We start from the raw sequence: 21,253 nt of genomic DNA, 5'->3' as shown, positions 1-21,253 counted from the left end.
AGAAGTCGGGGCGTTAGAGTGCCCTCCTGTGCTCATCATGACAGCAGTAGGCAAGGCTAGGGAGCAGGGCACAGTGGAATGCATTTAAATGCCTTTTCTCCTTCCTCCAGGGGCAGCTGTCTGTTTTTTTGAAAAGTAGGGATGTGTTGCACCATTGACTCAAGTTTATGCCTGGTGTGGGCAGAAATAGAGGAGGCAAGGTGGCAGGTTCTACTTGTTCTTTTCTGTTTAAAGCTTGCATGTCATGGCTGCAGATCAAAAGCACACCACCAACGCACCTTTCTGGTAAGTGTTAGAATTGGAAGCTCAAGCATAGTTAGGGACTAAGGGTGGTTGGCATGTCACGTAGCCTGGAACCACAGGCTGCACATCTTGTGTTCCTCACCTGTCCCATGAGGGGCTGACTTCATGGTTAAACTATAGACAGGGAGCTCAACTCCAGGAGCTCAGCACTTACAGGGAAAGTAACCCAGCGTGGGGCAGAAGAAGCCTTTCTAAAGAAAGGCCATTCAGGTGTGAAAATGCATGCAAAGCTTTGGTTTGAGCATTCCCCAGGTCCCAGATCTGCAATTTTTACTCAGGGAAAGCTCCCATCCAAGAAAAGGAAACTCCTGAAGCAAATGATAGGGAGAATGTGTGTTTCCTGTCAGGAAATAGAGAGCTATCCCCTATTTGAGTGGTTCCTGCTTCAGCTACTTGGGTAATGGTAGGATAATTTCCTGAATGCAGCTGTTCTTGGGAGTTAAAGTCCTTTATGAAGACCTCTTGAAGTTTCTTCTGTGAAACTAGGGCAAATTATTATGTAAAGCAGGAGTGCTCTGTGGCCTACAGGGGATGTTTGGCATCAACTGGTTGTTACAGCTGGGGTGATGGTGGCGGTGGTGGCACAGCTGGCCTTTCTTGAGTGGAGGCTTGAGGTGCCCAAAACATCTTTCCTTGCACAGCACAGGCATGAAGGAAGCTCTCCATTAATCTAAGTTCTACATTAAAATATTCTCTTATTTAAAGGGGAGCCCTCTTGTACTGTTGGTGGGAATGTGAACTGGTACAGCCACTCTGGAAAACTGTGTGGAGGTTCCTCCAAGAGTTAAAAATAGACCTGCCCTATGACCCAGCAATTGCATTGCTGGGGATATACCCCAAATATATAGATGCAGTGAAACGGCAGGACACCTTCACCCCTATGTTTATAGCAGCGATGCCCACAATAGCCAAACTGTGGAAGGAGCCTCGGTGTCCATCAAAAGATGAATGGATAAAGAAGATGTGGTTTATGTATACAATGGAATATTACTCAGCCATCAGAAATGACAAATACCCACATTTGCTTCGATGTGGATGGAACTGGAGGGTATTATGCTAAGTGAAATAAGTCAATCGGAGAAGGACAAACATTATATGGTCTTATTCATTTGGGGGATATAAAAATTAGTGAAAGGGAATAAAGGGGAAAGGAGAGAAAATGAGTGGGAAATATCAGAGAAGGAGACAGAGCATGAGAGACTCCTAACTCTGGGAAACAAACAAGGGGTAAAGGAAGGGGAGGTGAGTGGGGGCTTGGGGTAACTGGAGGACGGACACTGAGGGGGGCACTTGACGGGGTGAGCACTGGGTGATATGCTATATGTTGGCAAATTGAACTCCAATAAAAAAATTAAAAAGGGAAAAATATGCTCTTATTTTTCTGCTTGTTCCGCATCTATTTCCTTTTTTTTGGATTTAACAAGGAAAAACAGTAGGAGTTTAAAATAATAGCTACCCCAGCTCTCCTTTATTGAGTACTTACTATATTTCAGGCTCTTTGTGTATATATTTTAAGCTCCCTTAGTCTTTTTTTTTTCTGAAATTGTCAAATTGACTCATTTCTTCCCCCAGCCTTATTGAGATACGATTGACTTATAACTCCATCTACCTTAGTCTTTAGTGAATGATCTTGATATTGTTGACCCCATTTTGATGCACAAGAAAATGAAGGCATTAAGAAGTTTGCTCAAAGCTGCACATCTAGTAAGTGGCAGAGCTAGAATCTGAGTCCACAAACAGATGACTCCATTGCTTGACTTTCATTCCGAGTTAGCATGCAATATTGATTATATTTGTACCTTTGGTGTCCGGGTTTGCTTAATATAAAACACAAATTAATAAGTACAATATCCTTGAAAATGTCATGTAATGGTAGCATGCTACATAATTTGTCCCACAAATAGGGGCCATGACATGTGAAAAAATTTAAAGATTGCCAATATTCTGGAGGAAAAAGTGTTGTAGGGAATAGGATTCCCAGGCTGAACTAGACCTTAAAAGATACTGAGGGGGCACTTGGATGGCTCAGTGGGTTAAGCTTCTGCCTTCGGCTCAGGTCATGGTCTCAGGGTCCTGGGATCTAGCATCAGGCTTCCTGCTCAGTAGGGAGTCTGCTTCTCCCTCTCCCTCACCCCCCAACCCTGTGCTTGTGTGTACGCTCTTTCTCTCTCTCAAATAAATAAATAAAATCTTAAAATACTTAAGTTCATTCTTGAACAGAAGTCAGAGCCCATGATGACGTTGTCCTCCTTTACTCAGTCATAGTATTTGTTTGCTCTGTCAGTTCTCCCCATGATTGGTTTCTCTTTCCTTGACACTCCCATTAAAAAGGGCTCCCTACCCTTCTGTAGTCCTCTGAAAATATTTCCCTTATTGCTCCTTATCAAGCATCTTTTTTTTTTTCCAAGAGACTCCGTCCTACAATACACAATATTTACTGCTTTCCAGAACATTTGTGTTATCTGTAGAATTTCTCACGGGACTACTCCCTCTAGGTCTCAGCTGACTCACCTTTGTAGATAGTATCTGGATCAGCTTCACTCTGTTGTCCAAGGTAAAGTAGTTCCCCAATTTGGGGATGGAAGTCTTCTGATGCTTATGAGGCATGCATGTCTTACAGGCAATCGAGGGCTTCTGTTTGAAGTTGGAGAAGCTGTCGAGGGCTTGGATCTCACCGTAGCCACCCCTGGATACCGGTGGCAGATTGTCCCTAATGCCAGTTCACCGTTTGGATTTTGGCTTCAAAGAAGGGCAACCTTTCAGGTATGCTGTAGGAAAGTGGGAGTTCATATCAAAAGTGTCTTTACTAGCCTACATGAGACTAGGAGAAAATAAGCAATGAAATTTCCAGGGGAAGAATTCTAACAGCTACCAATTCAACCACAGCTCATGCTAGTGTAACACAAGCCTTTTATAGTGCACACGAAATTTTGATCAATAGATATAATTGATATTTTCTACAAGTCTGCTTACAGTCTGCTTTGGGAGATGACTATTAATTGGAACATTAAGCTGGATAAGCCCAGAAACTTGGTAGAGAGCAGGGTAAAACTTGATGTCAGGTACATGGCTAAGACATGAAATCAACATGTTGTTGATGCCAAAGAAAAAAGCAAGAATATGCTCTTTGGTCATTTGGAACAACCACCCGGTGCTGAAGGTCAACCAAATGGCTGGTGCATAGCAGAGGAAGCTATTATGGGTCCTAAGAGACATTGTTTTCTACAGCAGTGACGGCAAATGTGAGTATGGTTTTCCTATTAGTGTTGTTCTGAATATTTTTAATCCCTTCAAGGACATGGTCAAAATGTCTAGCTTTTTAAAGTGGTCATAAAAATATAAAAAGTTGAGAATTGCTTAGACACACTGTTTCCTTAGTGTGCCCTCAATGTATATACAGAGGGATGGATTCTTTACTGTGTGATGAATCTCTTCTTCTTTCAAATCACTTCTCAAAGAGGTTGGTCATGACCCCTGAATGTGAATTCCAGCCATTCTGGGACTTCCTCCAAGGATTTGGCCATTTAAATTTCAACTCAATTGTGGAATGAAAGACTTTGTTCCTTATTCAGGGTATTACAGACATCAAAGAAGCCAAGTAGGGAAGAAAATCTTTGAACAGAAAAGAGTAGTTTCTATTGTCCCAGAAGCCTAACTAACTAGGTATTTAACCACCAATGTATAGTTTTAAAGTGGCAATCGTGTGGTCCCTTGTGGCACCTAATGATACATCTTTATCATAGTTTTTGAGAACTAACAATAATGTTCAAAGGAAAACCTTTCAGCTATATTCAGTATGTGGGAGAATGTTAAGGAAAGAGTCAGATCATCTCAAAATACAAAAGGGCATTTTGACTGTATGGTATCACCTGCAGGGAATTTTAACTGCCATTTGGGGGTGCCACTAAGCCAGAGTAACTCTTCCCATTCTTTCTGTCCTTCATTTCTTTAAAATTGTTAAAGCATTGAACTATTTATCAATTAATTGATAAATTATTATTTTGATGAACCCTTAAAATAGTTATTTTCAAAATGATTTTCAGAACATATTCTTGGTATTTATTGAGATAGTTTAATAATTTTCTTAACCATATCTCTAATACTAAGGTCTCTACAATTTATCTTAAACATTAAAAAATATGGTCATGTTTTTAAAATGTTTCATAAAATTACCTGCAACCTTCTTTGAAGTTGTACTGATGTCTTTTAATTCAAAATCATTGACTCATTCGGCTGACTTTTCTCTGTGGGCCATAATATTTTTAATTGGAAAAATAGTCTCTATAGGTAGTGAGGTATCTGGTAAGCTCCCAGCAAATCACCCCCCTCGTTTGTTGAGATAACGTTTAATGGATAAACCTTCAGATAATGAAAAACTGCTTACATTACGCACAACATTGTGTTCGGTATTGAGAAGTTTAGAAGGTAGAGAGCAAGGTCATGATCTTGAAGAATGACCAGCCTTGTCATGTTCATGTACAGCCACAGAGCAAGGTCAGGCAGCATGTACTAACATTCCTCAGAGTATCTGGTGTGTCTGCTCGTCTTCTGATTCAGTTCAACCTGATGCTCATTGACTTATTTCCATGCTCCAGGCCTTCGAAGACAAGTTAGTTCATGAGGAGCAATACTGAGGAAGTATTTATAGGTCTAGTTTGCAGATGAGGAATCATAGTCCCCAATAGGTAAAGTGTCTTTCTAATATTATGCAATTGTCAAACAGCAGGACTAATCTCTGAATTTTTGGGATTTCAAGTCTCATGATTTCTCTGTAAATCCACCTACACCCCATTATGCACGCATCCTTCTTCACCCATAGGAATACAATACTTTAAAGAGACACACGAGTCTGAAATCTCACATAAACACCTGCTTCTGTGAAATTAATGGCTAATATGAGGAAGACAAAACAAAAGCCTCTCTTAATATCACTTGGGGCCATGTCAAGTCTATTACTCCCTTCAAAAAGAACTTCAAAGTGTTATCTACCCATCAAGTAAGATTATTTGGCGGGAAACACTCTTGTTGATTTATGATTATCCACGTATACTTAGAGCTGTGCACACACACACTTGTAATGTGGCTAATCACTGGCTTTTGCCAGAGAGATTATCTAACACACATCATGAAGTATGATGCATTGGAGTAGGAGACAAGGAACAAGGTTTCTAGAAGTCAGAGAAAATTCTGATTGGTGATCTCTCTTTATTTCTAATAATCAGAATAATATTTATTATTAATTGAGTGCCTATCATGGGCCAGGCCCTGCACTGTTAGTAAATGTTCTCAGCTAAGCTTCCAGGCAGCCCTGTGCTGTGGCTACAACTTTCCCAAAGACACATGACTGCAAAGGGAGTCCTGGCCATTGTGAAGGGTTGGGTTGAGATATTGACTGCAAGTGCCACAGGAAGAGCTGTTTACAGAGTACCCTGACTGCTCAGGTGGCACAAGAGTTAAGCCTTTCTTCCTCATTTTGCCATAAAGAAAAACAAAGTATGAGGGAGTCCATTTGTTGGGTCAGTGTTTCGGGTGTGGGTTTCTCTCACTTCTCTCTGTTTCTGTGCTTTCCAGAGCACGGCTCAGTGGGTTCTTTGTGGCCCCAGAGACAAATAATTACACTTTCTGGATCCAGGCTGACAACCAAGCTTCCCTATACTTCAGCCAGTCAGAGGACCCAAGGATGAAGGTATTCACCTCCTTCTTATGTTTTTTTTTCTTCTTCCCTGAAAAGAAAAAAAAAAAAAAAAAGGAATAAACTCTAAAGCTCTCATATTCTACTAATAGTTGTAACATGCCACTAAGCAACCAGGGGTTTTAACATTTCATTTTTTTGTGTGTGTATGTGTGTGGGGTATTTTTTTATTAATTTGTTTTGAAAATTGAGATCTAATCGACATGATTTTAATTATTGAAAAAGAATTTGGTTGAATGTGTTGGCATGTTTTTAAGTACTTACTATAAGCCAGGCATTAAGCTACCTCTTTTATGTACTTTGTGTCTCATCTTCACAGCATCTCTGTGAGCTAAGTATATTTATCTTCATTTTCCAGATAAGCAAATTGAGACTGAGAAGGATTGTATGGCCAATCCAGGGCCATGTTCAAATTCCTATCTGTCTGCCTCTAAAACTTGTGCGTTTTCCACTGATTTTTGGGTAGAGATGTAACCAGTCTTAGTTAGGAATTTCCAAGTCAGCTTTGAAGGATAAGAAAAGGTGCTTTTAACAAAAAGCCAAAATTCACTAGCGCCATGGACAGAGAACCACATTTCCTCCCTCAAATTATTAACATGCTTCTATGAAATTGCTTTGTAAGTTGGCTAGAGGAACATCATAGATTTTGATGTGGTCGAGTCATTTTAGATTTCTCTAAAATGTCTTTAGACTGGCTTAGTACTATTTTATCCATAGTATCATGTAAAGCCAGGCTTTTAGGTTGGCTGTTTCTGCTCTAAACATGATCCATCCGGCCTCATCTGAATACAATTTATTTTTATTTTTTAAAGATATTATTTATTTATTTGTGAGAGAAAGAGAGACGCAGAGACACAGGCAGAGGGAGAAGCAGGCTCCATGCAGGGAGCCCAATGTGGGACTTGATCCTGGGTCTCCAGGATCACACCCCAGGCCAAAGGCAGCACTAAACCGCTGAGCCACCTGGGCTGCCCTGAATACAATTTAATACACTGAGATAGAGTGAGGAGGGAAGAAGCATACAAAATCACAGGCTAACTGTTGGAAAAGCAGACCAGTCCAAAGACCCTGTTAGTAGCTGTCCAGACACTTTCTGTTTGAGAAAGAAATGCCTATAAGCTTCACAATGTTGATTATGATATGCTTCTTGGGCCACAGGTGAAAGTGGCTTCCATCAGGGTGGGTACTGCTGACTGGTTTGACGCCTGGGAACAGGACAGGAATGAGGGGGTCTGGCAACGGAAGACTCCCAAGTTGGAGCTGGTTGGTGGTACCAGGTACTACCTGGAAGCAGAGCATTATGGGAGAACCCCCAGCAGGGGGATGAGAATTGGTGTCCAGATCCACAACACCTGGCTGAATCCTGATGTGGTCAGCACTTACCTCCGGGAGAAGCATCAAATCCGAGTCCGTGCCCAGAGACTTCCGGAAATCCAGGTTTGTGTCTCTTCTCTGTGGGGTTAGATTCAGAGGCTCAACTCTGGAAGGAACATAGTTTTGCCTAGTGGAAGGATCACTAGCCAGGAGCCAGGAGATTTGAGTCATAATGATAAATCTGCAGCTAAAGAGATAGGATATCTATCCAAAAGGGTTGTGAGGATGTCTCAAAAAAACGTAGTGTCTTATTAAGATAATTTTAATCATGGTCTTAGTTTTAGGAATTTAAGTTCCAGGTAAATCTTCTTCTGGAAACTTATTCCCCAGAGTAGAGATAAAGTCCTCTAAACTAACACACCCATGTATGCATGCACATTAGTGTACACACAAGTGATTGCATTGCTTTTACTGATTCAAGTCCTATCTCCCTGTACATGGCGTTTTCTACATCTTCTTTTTAAAGGTCAAGGCCTTTAGGTCTCTCCGCTGTGCCCCATATTTTCATTGAACTATATCAGTGTACTTTCAGTTCTTCATTTCTTGATATACAAAGATGAGTTGATATGGACTCTGCTTTCTTTTAAAAAAAATCAAATTATTTGTTTATTTATTTATTCATGAGAGACACACAGAGAGAGGCAGAGAGATAGGCAGAGGGAAAAGCAGGCTCCCCACAGGAAACCCGATGAGGGACTCAATCCTGGGACCCCAGGATCACGCCCTGAGCTGAAGGCAGATGCCCAACCGCTGAGCCACCCAGGCCTCCCATGGACTCCGCTATTAAAGCTTACAGTCTAATAGTAAAATATGTACACAAAGAACCATAGAACAAAGTAGAAAGGAGCGAGTGATATAAGATGACCAATCTTACTTCATAACTGAAGTACAGTGTGCCTGTCGGGGAATGTGCTAGGAGCAAAGCAGAGACTGAATAGGCTCTGAGAGAGTGTGGCGTGCTGCGTGGCTGCTCCTGCCCACCAGGCCACACACCCTGGGAGAGAGCACTTGGTGATAAAGGCTGAACCGGGGCCATTCAGTGGCAACATTGGATCTCACACCCTAAAGGAAACAGGAGACACAGATGAATACAGAGATAGTCATATAAATGTTTTCATTTGGTGCTGACCCTTGGGTTTCCAGATATTTGTAGATGATAGTGAGTGTAGACAAAACTGAAATTATAAATAAAAGGAAATAGCCAGTGGAGGAGATCGGGCCTGAGTTTCTCCAGCTTAATTGGTTCACGTCATTTATTCCTGTCACTCTTGACATCTCAGATGCTGACTGTGTCTGGTAGAGGGAGCTTCTTCCTTACTTGGGACAATGTCACTAGCGAGCCAATCCCTGAAAATGCCACAGCCCATCAGGTAGGAACCTTCTTCAAATAATGACAAGTAGGGGAGCTGGGAGGTCTTTATGCCCACGGTATAAACTCTTGAGGGGTTTTTTGGTTTGTTTGTTTTTGTCTTTTAAAACAGATTCAAACAGCCATTGAGGAGTTACTTGCTGTCAAATGCAAACTGGAACCGCTTTCGGCTAACATCCTACTCTGGCTTGGGTTTGAGCAAGGTGTGCTTTCCTTGGTTTGACAAATGCTGATCCTCTTCACCACCATTGTCTTCTCTTTCTTTTTTTTCTGTAAAATGGGAGCAATCTTCATTTCCTACTACCAGAGTCAAGCAAATATATGGAAAGTGGATCTGGACACCTAGTGGTTAAGAGAGTGACTACACGCGTGGGAGGAAGCCACTTGGTGTGGGAGTCAGAGAAAGAAAAGGCATCCTCCCTGAGCTGTCCGATGAAGCCAAGTGCTACCATTCTGCACAGTGGGGAAGGGGCAAACCATACAGGCGGAACAAAAACAGCAAAACAGCATACTTTATTTAATTCAAATTGTATCCAAATAAAGGAATTGTTACATGGAACAGTTGTTTCACCAAATTCTAAAAATGTGAGGGCATGTTCAATGTTAAATATTACAGTGAACTAAATTACAGTCAGCACTCCTTGTATTTTTGCTTCTCAACAGTTTTTCATGCCATAGGACACAGAAAAAATGGTAATAGATTTTCGATGCTCCATGGCAGACAGAATGGGGTTCTCACATCTTCAAGTCTTCAAGCACAAGCCTCACCCGGCTTACCCAAGGGCTCAAGGGCTGCTGCCATGGTGAACTCATAACTCAACATGTTGGTAAGCTCTGTCTTATGGATCTCTATGCCAGTCGTCCTGTTTTATGTGCATCCAGGCCCAGAAGGATCCAGCTTTGAGGGGGACCTCACCAGTGGGACAGAGCCCTTCTGTGGGAGGTTCAGCCTCCATCAGCCTCGACGACTTGTCCTAACACCCCCAGCTGCCCAGAAAGACTACTGGCTAGATCGGTACACACATGTAAGTAGCAGTGCTCACGCTCCCAGGTGAGGTGGGTAAGGAGGGGTTGGCATTATTCTCTGGGGTTAGACTGAGCTGTGATTTGCCAATGCATTTTGAGCTGAGGTTCCAGGTTTCTTAACTGCTGTTTCAAATAGTGAACAGACACCTCTGATCCTTCATTAGTTATTACATGGAAATGCCTTTGTCTTAGCTGTGAGACCTATGGATGTTCTTATGTCCGCCAGTATCTTTGCTCGCTAGGTAAGAGTGTGGACCCTACAGTCAGACTATCTGGCTTTGAATTTTGACTCTACCCTTACATCTTCTCAGGGTTTCACTTTAGTTTACTCTTCTGTGAAATGGATAGTCATCTGGTCTAGAATTATGGTGGATATTAAATGAGATAATCCACTGACACACACTGGTTAGGATTCTGTTTAATGCTAGTTGCTGTTATTTATTATAGTTTTTTTTTTGTTGATGGATTGACTGGCACATTTCTTGAATAACTTATATCCTTTGTGTCAAGTTCTAGCAACTTTCAAAAAAAATGCAGTCTGTTTGCTCTTTGGGATCCAGATGGAGCCTAAAAGTTTGGCTAAATTAATGGCGGTGCTTAGGGGTGGTGGCAAGAGGAGTCTCTTTCAGCTCTGAGATCATGTCATTCTTTGATACCCCCTCAAAATTCCATCTCCTATGTGTTTCAGTGTTCAGTCGGTTCTTTGTGGGACTGCAGTGGGACCTGGGATTAGATGGGTCAGCTTGGGGCACCACCCATCTTCCTGCCTGTCTTAGGCAGTACAGGCCCCTAATAGGGGCAATTTTGCCCACTTGGGAAAGGTTGGCAATTGTGAAGACACTTGGTTGTCACACCAGGGGAAGTGCTACTGGCATCCAGTGGATACTTCCTAGGAATGGTGCTAAACATCCTACAATGCACAGGGAAGACCCCTCACAGAAAAGAATTATCCAGTCTGAAAGGCCAACAGTGGAAAAAATGCTAAAATAAAGTCTTCTCGTGACAATTTTACTTAACTCAGAAACCAAGGATGCCACTGAGTTTGAGTTCAGGACTGAGGCTCAGAGGGGTCAAGTGGCTTGCTCAAGGTTGCACAGGTAACTGGGTCGGAACAGGGGTTTTCTACTCGAGATACTCTGAAGTCGTAACTGCCAAACACAGTGGTAGGCATTTACTAACTCTCTGTGGAGTCAATAACAATTTGTCTTTCTCGGGAGACTAGTAAGCTCCAGGAGGAAGGGAACTGGGCTGACTCTACCTCTCACAGCACGAGGCGGTCTCATAGGGAGGGGGTTCTCCTGACTGCTGGAATGACTGCTTCCTGCACTAATCAAACTTGTGCACTTATCTGGTATCCATAGTTGTGCATTGCATACAAAGGCCGGATGAAAAACATCCTGAAGGTGACCGTGTTTTTCACAACTGATTTTCAAAATTTCATTAAGAAGAACATCACCTGTGACTGGAATCTTGTGGGGACTCGTCCCAACAGGTAGCTAATCTGTGGGGAGGTGTGGTGGGCATTCTTCCAAATGGGATGATTAGCTCTCTTGGGGACCGGGGCCCATATGAGGTATTAATGATGTCTTATTCTGGGCCTCAGATACTAACCTGGGGTTCTTCTTCTTCTTCTTCTTCTTCTTTTTTTTTTTTTTGAAAGATTTATTGATTTATGTTAGAGATAGAAAGCACGCACACAAACAGGGAGGGACAGAAGGAGAGGGAGACTCTCAAGCAGGCCCCAACTCACCGCTGCGCACAGAGCCTCGATCCCACCACCCTGAGCTCATGACCTGCACTGAATCAAAAGCTGGCTGCTTAACCGACTAAGTCACCCAGGTGCCCCTTGACTTGGGATTCTGAACACATTTTATTCCACTAAGAAGTTTGATTTAAGAGCAGTTCGTTGTTAGGAATATAATACTTAGAAGTACTCTGACACTTTTCGCAGGGAGAGAATGATAGAAGATCATATTTGGAAGAGATTTTAGAGACTGTTCCTTGACGTTACAGATGAGGAAAATTGGGACCCAGGGAATTTGTGAATTATCATAATTTATATAGCAAGTAAACAGAGACTCTGCAATAAAATACAGGCCTCTTGATCCCTTGGTTCTGTGTGCTTTCCACAGATGCCTTATGGGTTTGTGAGTGGTTTTAAACTTGAGTGAGTCCAGGAGTATTCATCTTCTCTGTGGTTAGAGCCTAACATATGCCCTGCTTAAGATACATAGTTATGTTGTAATCTGAAAATGCCGCTGACACTGGGTGTCATGAACAAATAATTGCCTTGAAATGTGACTCAGTTGCATGATACCTCAAGCTGAACCAAACCTGTCTTGGTTATGATGCCTGTACCTGTGGCACACAGGGCTGTTTAGGTGCAGGGGTCCTTGGGGCGTCTCTCCTGACCGCTTAGTCCTCAGGCACCCAGGTTTGTGAACTTGGCTCCTTGGGAAAGGGCTGCAGGTGCACACAGAGAGGTCCATTTCTGCTCTGGGCTTGTTTTTCAGCTGGCAATTCACTTGCACTGACCTCTGGGAGACTTGTGTGCACCACTCCATGTATCTCCAGCCACCTCTGGTAGACTCCCCTGTGCTGGTTCATCGGATTGACCTCTTCCCTCTGTCTCAGGAGACAAGTGGGTTCTATGTGGATGAAATTATTATTGCGGACACAAACATAACAGGTGATTATCGAATCTGCTCTTGTCAATGAGCCTATCAAATGCTGACCCCAAATTTTTCTGCTAGGGGCTGCTCTTCTTTTAATGCAGAGGGAACACATGCTTCCCCATCTTGTCTGCCTTGGTTCTGGAAAGACGATGCATTCAGGATTGTGTGCCCTTGGTCCCTTTCTCTCTCTAGCTAATTCCCTTTTCCCCTATTTATCCAATGCTTGCTCTTGCTTCTGTTCTCTTACACCAATTTTACCACTTTCATCCTGAGAAGGCTTGGTTTCCTCATCTATAAAATGGGCATAATCAGGGCCCCATCTCATTGATTTACTGTGAAGGTTGATTGAAATATAGCATGTAGTGAAGTCATTACAGGTCCTGGACCATAGTAAATGCTCAATAAATATAAGCAATTATTATTACTATTATCAGTATTATTATTAGGCCGGCAAGATTTCTTCACCTGTCCATGAATTAATATTTGTCACTCAAAGTGCTGGAAGGAACAAGACAATATCTGGCCTGTAAATGTGCTAATGGTCTCATTTGCACCTTTAAGGCAGAAAAGATAGAGAGTAAGTAACCGCGTCCTCATGAGAATAGGCTTGTCCTGCTTTCTGCCCATCCACATTCCTCCTACTCACCATTTGGAGCTCATGGCCCGTTCCTCCATGAAGTCCCCCTTGATGTCCCTTAGGCACAGCGGCCTCCCCTGGCTTCGCTTGTCCACGAGTCTTAGGGACAGAAAGCTAGCTCATCAGGGGTCCTCCTGACGCTGGCCCAGTATGACATGCACTCAGGGAAGAGAAGCCCATGGCCAGGACAGAATGGTGTCATCTGTTTATTGGGGCTTTCAGGCTTCAAGCTTTTGCTCACTTCCCCTTTTCCCACGTTAGTCTTTCATCTGAAAATTGTAGAGCTGAGGGCAGGAGATCTTGGGGGTGGATGGCAAGAGGACTCACTTTCAGCCCCGAAATCTCATCATTCTGTGATACTCAAAATTCCATCTCTTATCTGTTTCACACACTTAAGCGTTTTGGGACATCTGCGTTGGAAGGAGGTATTACTGATTTCAAACGCTGTTCATGTTATTTCACACTTAGATGATGATAATATTCAAATGATGTGCTGGGGTAACCACCTGAATTTCTCGGGGCCCAAGGCAACTGGCTGGGTCCCTTGGTGTACCCATCCTGGACCCTAAGTGCTGTGCGGATTCCCGGAGTGCTGAGGGGATCAATATTTCAAGCACTGACTGGGAACTTGGGACAAGATGATAAATACTGTTTCCCTTCTCTTCAAACCCCTGAAGCCCAGGAGCCAGAGCCCCTTCTCACTGCCTTTACCCTTTAGCCACCAAATGCTCCAGTACATGGAACCATCCACAGGTGAGGTGAGTGGGGAGGGAGGGAGACAGGGGCGGGTTAGGTGAAACAGCCTCCTTCCCACTTTGTCTAGTTTCCCTGTTGGTGATGATTTTGCTTTGAGGATTATTTAATGGCAAGATGAGCCCTAAACAATTGGGCCAGAGAGTCATAGTTAATTGAGATTCATCTCATCAGCTTCACACTTTATATTGCTTCACTTAATCTCTTCTATGAAAGTTCCTTTTTATCTACTGATGCCTACCACTTACTTCTCATTGAGATTTTGGGAGTCCATGAAGTGGTCCTATTATCTCTGTTCTGTAGAGGAGGAAACCAAAACTAAGAAGGGTTGAGTATCTTGTCCAAAATCACAGAGCTGGGATGTGGGAGAAATTGGAATCTGGACACCAGAGGCAAGCCTTCAATGATTCTATCCCCAGCTGAGCAAATGAAACATTTATTGAGCCCTACTGTGTGCCTGCTACTGTGCTAAATAAGCATGGGACATGCAAAGATGCTGCCTTTACACTGTCCACTGTTTTGATTGTACAGTCTTAGGGAAGATGCGTCCTTTACCCAGGGGAAGAGGATATTCTATTGTGCTGCTCATTTTGAATCTGTGATCCTACTAAACTCTCCCTGCCATGCAGATTGATGTGTTATGATCGCCACTTTACAGATGAGGAAACAGTCTTAGTAGAGAGGTTATGTTAATCAGCCAAATAGTTACCTAATGGAAGTGGAAAATCAGGATTTGAACAGTAGTTGGTTTTAAAGTTTGCACTTTTTCTGCACACATGCTGAGTCCATGCTGTGGATGAGCACCCCCATCAGGTGCCTGTGTGCTCTGTGTTCCTGAAGAGGATCAGCTGTATGTACCCAGAGTTGCCAGAGGCCTTGGGGAGGAAAGGAAGTAGGGGAAAAGTCCACACTGCAGTAGATCCTCTGTGTGGAGGTGCCTCCAATAGTATCAGGAGGGACATTTGCCTAGTGTGAGGCTTATTAAACTTTGCTATGGAATTAGTGTTTGTCTCTCTAAACCATGACCTTACATTTTCCTTTTGGTATCAAGCCGAGTCCTACTGCCTCCTCTTCCTTTGATTTTCATGGTGGCAGATAGGTAGGATCTCTGCTTGAAGTGTGAGTGGAGATCTAAGTAACTCAGCATCTACGGTTAGGATTTTCCACCAGACATCAGCTCTTCCATCTTGAGTCACTTGCTAATGATTGGATCATTGGTCTCTAGTTTCTCAAGCAGATTCTGAAACAGCTCACCCAGGTGGGAATCTGGTAGAGTCGCTCTGTGTGGTGGGATCCCCTCCAGTCTACAACATAAGCTTCTGGTTGGTGGGGTGCGGCCAGGAGCTCCCACTCATCACCGCAAGGTAGGGAGCAGTCTTTGCTCATTTGTCCTTTCTTAGGATTTTTCATTGGCCTTTGGGGACACAGAGGTTGGGACTTTTATCAGAAAGAGCCACCTGACTTGTTGCTTAAGACCATGGTTCTCAGGATTCTCAGTTGTAGGAATGCAGCAACAGACTCACCTGGAAATCTTGTTAAAATGCAAATTACTGGGCCCCAACCACTCTGTCTTTAACTCAGTAGGTTTGAGCTGAGGCCCAAGAATTTGCATTTCTAATGAGCTCCCAGGCAATGCTGATTCTACTGGTTTAGGGACTACACTCTGAGAACTAGTTTCTAGTGAATTTCTGTGTTTGTTTTTTTTAAGATTTTATTTGTGTATTCATGAGAGACACACAGAGAGAGGCCGAGACACAGGCAGAGGGAGAAGCAGGCTCCCTGCGGGGAGCCTGTTGTGGGACTCGATTTTAGGACCCCGGGAACACACCCTGAGCCAAAAGCAGATGCTCAACCAGTGAGCCACCCAGGTGTCCCTCTAGTGAATTGTTTTAAAGTAGTTGTATTTTTATGCTATTCAGAGTATCCCATTCCCACTGTTTACATCCCTCATTCCATCTTCCATATATTAACCTTATTGGAATCTTTTGAGGTGAAAGGAAATACGCCAACGGACTAAACCAGCTATTTCTAAGAACTTAACACCAGATGGCACTAAAGGCCCATAAGAGTGGCTTCTCCTTAATTGTCAACAGAGTCTAGCTGCAGTTCATAAAGCAGTAACTACGGATCAGTCTCCTCCCAACTCTTTGAACACATGTATGCTCTAATTCGTTCTTTCCATTTGTCACTTAAACCCCAATAGGATGAAAGAATTGAGATGCTCTGCCTTTAACATTTTTCTTTCCATCTTTTTCTAACGTGTTCCCAGTTGAGTTCTACTCCTATGACGTTTGGGATGGTGTATAAAAGGCAGGTGCAGAGAGCTTGAATCTGTGGTCTGCCCTCTTTGACTTAGTGTTCCAGGGCCTGTTGGGCAGGAAAGATGTGAAAACCATCAGGAGAATCAAGGAGTGAAGGAGCTATGGCGGTGGGGAGGGAGCCTGCCATATTAGTCAGCCTACAGTCCTGTATTCCAAGTGCCTAAGCTTTAACTCAGAAATGCCAGAGGCTAATTTGGGTTTCTCTGAACAGGTCCACAATAGAATGGTCCTGACAATCTTCCTTTCTGATATTTCCTCAAGTCCCTTAAGTCCTTCTGGAAGCCTCCCACCTCAGCAAGATAGGACCCCCTTGGACTGGCCCCTACTGGCTTCATCCCCCAACACAGCTAGTATCACTCTGTTTCTGTATAGTTGTAATTATGTATATCAACATGTGGTTCTTAAATAATATTGATAAATATAATATATGCTCATTGTTGAAAATTTGGAAAATACAGAAAAAGACTTAGAAGATAAAAAGTCACTCATAATCCCTCTCCTTGGAGATAACTTTTATTGACATGTCAGATTCATATTCTAACTCCCTTTTCTTAAGCAGCTTTTGTATACATATATATGTATATATTTACTTTTTAAACCTCAAATTGGGACCATACATTGCACACTATATTTGGCAACATGCCCATTTCACCTAATGGTATACATTGAATATTCCCCTGTATCATTAATGGGGAATGGTAAGATTTTTCTAAAATATTATTTTATTGGCTGAATGGTATTCCATCTCATGGTATGCCATGATTCATTTGACCCATTTATGGTACTAAAGCAAGATTATGCAAGCAGTGTGTTTGCAAACAGGCAGTAGCTAAGAAGTGGGCCAGAAGGAGTGGCCTGTGTTTCAGGTGGGGATACAGAGTGGAGAAGCATCTGTGGGACAGGTACTGATTCCTCATTTCATGATGCAAATAGCTTAGAGAATATCAAATTCTTTTTTCATTCTGTGCTTCAGGGCCAAAGCTGTGGAGGCTGAAGTTACCACTTTTTTTACTCTGGGTCACTGTGCTTCCAGGATCAGTGCAGGGGCAGGGTGGAACATTCTGTAAGAATCCTAATATTTACACTACACTGTATCTGCTGTGATGCGACAGGGATATATCTGGGAGGTTGACATTGTGTCCTGGAAACATGGCAGACTATATGGTCTTTGGGATGAAGTTAAGTTCTGTTTACAGTGACACTTCTGGATGCTTACTGTGGTTAATACTTTGTTTTTGACATCCCACAGCATTGTGCCCACTGGAGGAGAAGCCAGAAGATCTGGGTTGGTCCAGGTGACAACACAGAGAATACAGAAGACAAGCCCACCTTTAGGAGGATACTTTCACATCCAACTTCCTACTTCAGTGATTCCTGGTAAAGAGGCAATTAGAGTGCACCGATTTCTCATTTCCATTTTTAGGGGCATTCCCAGGCAAACAATATCCTGAGAGATTGTCAGGCAGAGTGATAGTCTTAAAGCTATTTTATTTTCCAGTATTTGAAAGTGACCCTCATAAAATTAAAGATCTATACAATAACCATACCATATTATTGTTAATATGACCCAACATTTGGTTTTGTAGGTGTGGTAACTGAGTGAATTAGCTTCCTGGGGCTGTCATAACAAATTACCACAAGTTTGGTTGGTTAAAACAACAGAAATCCATTCTCTGACATTTCTGAAGGCTAGAGATCCACAATCAAGTTGTCAGCAGTGCCTCGCTCTTTCTGAGGGCTCTAGGGAAGGATCTGTTTCCTAGCTCTTCTAGCTTCTGGTGACTTCCCATATTTCTTGGCCACGTCACTCCCAGTCCTGCTGCCATGGTCACATTGTTTCTTCCTCTTCTTTCTCAAAACATCTTGTCTCTCTCTTACAAGGATACATATGATTGCATTTAGGGCCTACCTGGATAACCCAGGATAAACTCCTCCTCTCAAGATTTTTAACCACATCTTTTGCAATGTAAGGTAATATACACTTTTTTGCTTTATAAGGAAATATTCATAGGTTCCAGGGATTAGGGCATTGACATATCTTTCAGAAGCCGAGTATACTAGAGCTTGCCCAGAGGTCATACAAATAGTTGATGGCAAAGTCCGGATATGAACTCAGGTATTTGACTATCAGGTCAGTCCTATTCTCTCTAGAGTTTCCTAGGCCAACTTCCATGGTAGCCATGGTCCATCCAAGTTAAACTCCATAGTGACACCATATACTATTGAGAATTTTAGTGGTCATAACAGTGTAGAAAGAGGTTTCAGATGTAATTTGCATGACACCTTTTCTAAATCTTTAAGGGTATGCACATTTTACAAAGGATAAGGAATAGAAGTGATTATACTATTTATTTGGTAAAACACAGAAGAATCAGAAAGGAGGCTCAGAAGAATTCAAGGGTGGCTGTATAAAAATTGGCACATGGTCCAAAGTCTTCCGCCTTTGGAGAAGAAAGATGGCTGGGTTTCCAAGACTCTTTTTGTGTGGAAGGAATGGTGCTTTTACCCTAACAGAGCCACTTAGGACAAAATGAAGGCCACGGACTATTGGAGACTGAAAAATGGCTGTGGAAGCGGTGCTCTGTATTTATGAAGTCCATCCCTGGGTCATGAGTTTACCTTATCATGAGCTGCAGTCTGTCTACTACTACATCTACTCTTGATACCACCATGTTCTGTCATGATGCTCTTCACATCACTGCAAAGCAATCCAGGAAAGGCAGCCTTAACCTAGCCTTTAGAAATGATAACAGCCTCAAATTATGTAAATGTAGAACAAGCTTTTTTTTTTTTAAAGGATAATTTTGTTTGCATGGTAGAAATTCAGTGGTATTTTATTAACACTCCCTGGCCATGTGGAATTCAGGAGGCAGATCCTTGAGTAGTTAGGAAGCATCCTGGGTTAAGTGTGAACCCATCTTGCTTGGTTGGCAAGCTGAATCTCCTTGAGTCTCATTTTCTTCATCTCTAAAGTAGGCATGAGGATACCTAAATGGCTCACTCACAGGGCTTTTGGGAGTAGCTAATGAAATGGAAACTTTTGGTAAAGCGAGAACTGGGGTTCAAACGCAGGCAGGGCTTAAGCACAGAATGCTATTATTTCTCTGTGGGGATGGGGAACAGGGAAGCAGGTGGTTGGGCTTAAAAGAATTCTAATAGAGAAACCAAAGTTAAATGCCAACATTCCTCAGCTGGGTTGGCTAAGTTTTTATGGGTGTCAGCTGCTGTGTGCCTCCCCGACTCCCTGTGAAAAGTGGCCAACTTTTCTCTGTTCACAGGGCCAGCTAAACTTTTCCAGGGAAAAACCACTGTTTAATTAGGTTTTCAGGCATTACCAGGGTGTCTGGAGTGTACATTTGGAGTTGACAGTGGAGATAGTTTTGTCTGATGTGCCTATGCTCCCTTCTTGCTGTGAGATGGGATACTGATTAAAGAGATCACAATATTTAAAAAGTAGGCATCTACTTGTATTTGCCTTAGGAAACACATGGTTAACTGGACTGGGGTTTCTCTTGAAAGCATAGTTTGAACTTGAGGATCTCCTGCATAGTCAGTAGACATCTTGACATTTATTCTCTGTTATTTTAATGATTAAACCCCATGCTGTGGAGTAATTAGTATCTTTTTTTAATATCAAAACTTGTCCCACAGATGTCCCTGTGCATATTTCAGCTAGTCACCTTCGCAAGCTCTTGCAGAACAATGCTGATAACTTTACATCCAGGTACCTCAACAGCAGTGACCTCACTGTAATGGAGGATCTAAAGTCTTCGCTACGAACATGAGTGGACCCTCTCCTGGTCCAGCCAAGTTGGAGATTTGCCCAATTTCATTAGGGTATGTATGGTAGTGGTGTGGATTTCGTGTCCTAGAGCAGTTTTGTAAAACAACAACAACAACAACAACAAAAACACAAAAAACCCCTCAGAATTATCTGAATGAAACTGTCATGAATTATTAATTTTGTTGGAATATTCAAGTAAAGGGGTTCGGTGATCTTCTTTTGGGAAGTTTTCAAGGCATGTTTTGTATCTCATGTTCCTGATAAAGCAATTGCAACCCAACATCTCCTTTCCTAACAGACTATAGGTAGAAGTTGTTGGTCAGTGTCCACCATACAATAATTCTACATCTGTTATTGGATAATTTAAGCAGATGTGATTGACTTAGATTATCATAGAGGCAGATGGCATAGCAGAAGGAAGTTTAGAAAAGGATTTGCTGTCTGTGGATAATGATAAAAGCAGATGCTCTTGCATATTTAGGGTTTTAAAAAATAATCTAATGATCATCTAGCATTTGGTTATTATAAAATGAAACTCAAGATAAAATTTTATCCCTGTTATATGATATTGTGGGTCATCTGGTTTTCAAACAAAATACTGGGATGGAGATGGAGGATGGATGAGGAGTCATCTCAGCACTTTTTTTCCCTTACCTTTTATTTTAATATTTTGGATTGCAAACATATAAAATAGAAAAGCACATAGAAACAAAATATCTCAAGACAGAGAGAAAAGATTGTTTTATGTGCCTTTTTTTTTGGCCATTCTACTTGCAGATAAATACTCCTCTAGTCTACTGGGGCTTTGGTTAGCTGTTACTTACAGTTAGGTTTCTAGGCCTCAACCCCTGTCACCCTATCTTTGCTTTCTAGCTATCTGGTTATCTTAAATAAAATGTGAAAAGACCCTTTATCATTAGATTTAGACTTCTGTTAGATTAGACTTCTATTCTATGACAGAATTCACCAGAAATTTAACCATCTCAGGTCTCTGATGCAAATCTAACTGGAGTGAACCCTGCTGCAACCGTGCGTGTAGTATATGATGGTGGAGTTTTTCTTGGACCTGTATTTGGAGACATGTTGGTTACTGCCAACCAGCACACTCAGGTGAGAGTAGATGGGCCTCTCAAAGTGCAAGTACCAGTTGCAAGTGTCTCAGCCCCTTCCTGATTTGTAATGTGAGCCAGTTTCAAGGATAATTTATCCAATCCATAAAACAGAGACAATTATGCCTATCCTCTTTCTCTTCCATAGTGCATGAAAAACCTTTGAAAATAGAAATGCTTTGCAAACACAGCATCCTACTATTATAATTA

General features: G+C 42.3%; 1 protein-coding gene across 1 annotated transcript in view; it reads left to right on the top strand.

Moving 5' to 3' along the window:
* The window catches only part of PKHD1 (PKHD1 ciliary IPT domain containing fibrocystin/polyductin), a 469,911-nt gene that overhangs the window by 32,175 nt on the left and 416,483 nt on the right, over positions 1-21,253 (top strand). The window contains 14 exon segments of the mRNA XM_025419015.3: positions 2,924-3,048; positions 3,050-3,066; positions 5,875-5,989; positions 7,154-7,432; positions 8,650-8,739; positions 8,851-8,941; positions 9,621-9,763; positions 11,126-11,256; positions 12,278-12,453; positions 15,055-15,193; positions 17,400-17,527; positions 19,802-19,923; positions 19,925-19,987; positions 20,922-21,044. Of these exon segments, the coding sequence (XP_025274800.3) occupies positions 2,924-3,048; positions 3,050-3,066; positions 5,875-5,989; positions 7,154-7,432; positions 8,650-8,739; positions 8,851-8,941; positions 9,621-9,763; positions 11,126-11,256; positions 12,278-12,453; positions 15,055-15,193; positions 17,400-17,527; positions 19,802-19,923; positions 19,925-19,987; positions 20,922-21,044 (1,742 nt within the window).

Source organism: Canis lupus, chromosome 12 (assembly GCF_003254725.2).
Source record: "Canis lupus dingo isolate Sandy chromosome 12, ASM325472v2, whole genome shotgun sequence".
Taxonomy (NCBI): domain Eukaryota; kingdom Metazoa; phylum Chordata; class Mammalia; order Carnivora; family Canidae; genus Canis; species Canis lupus.
This window is presented reverse-complemented; position numbering and strand designations above follow the sequence as displayed.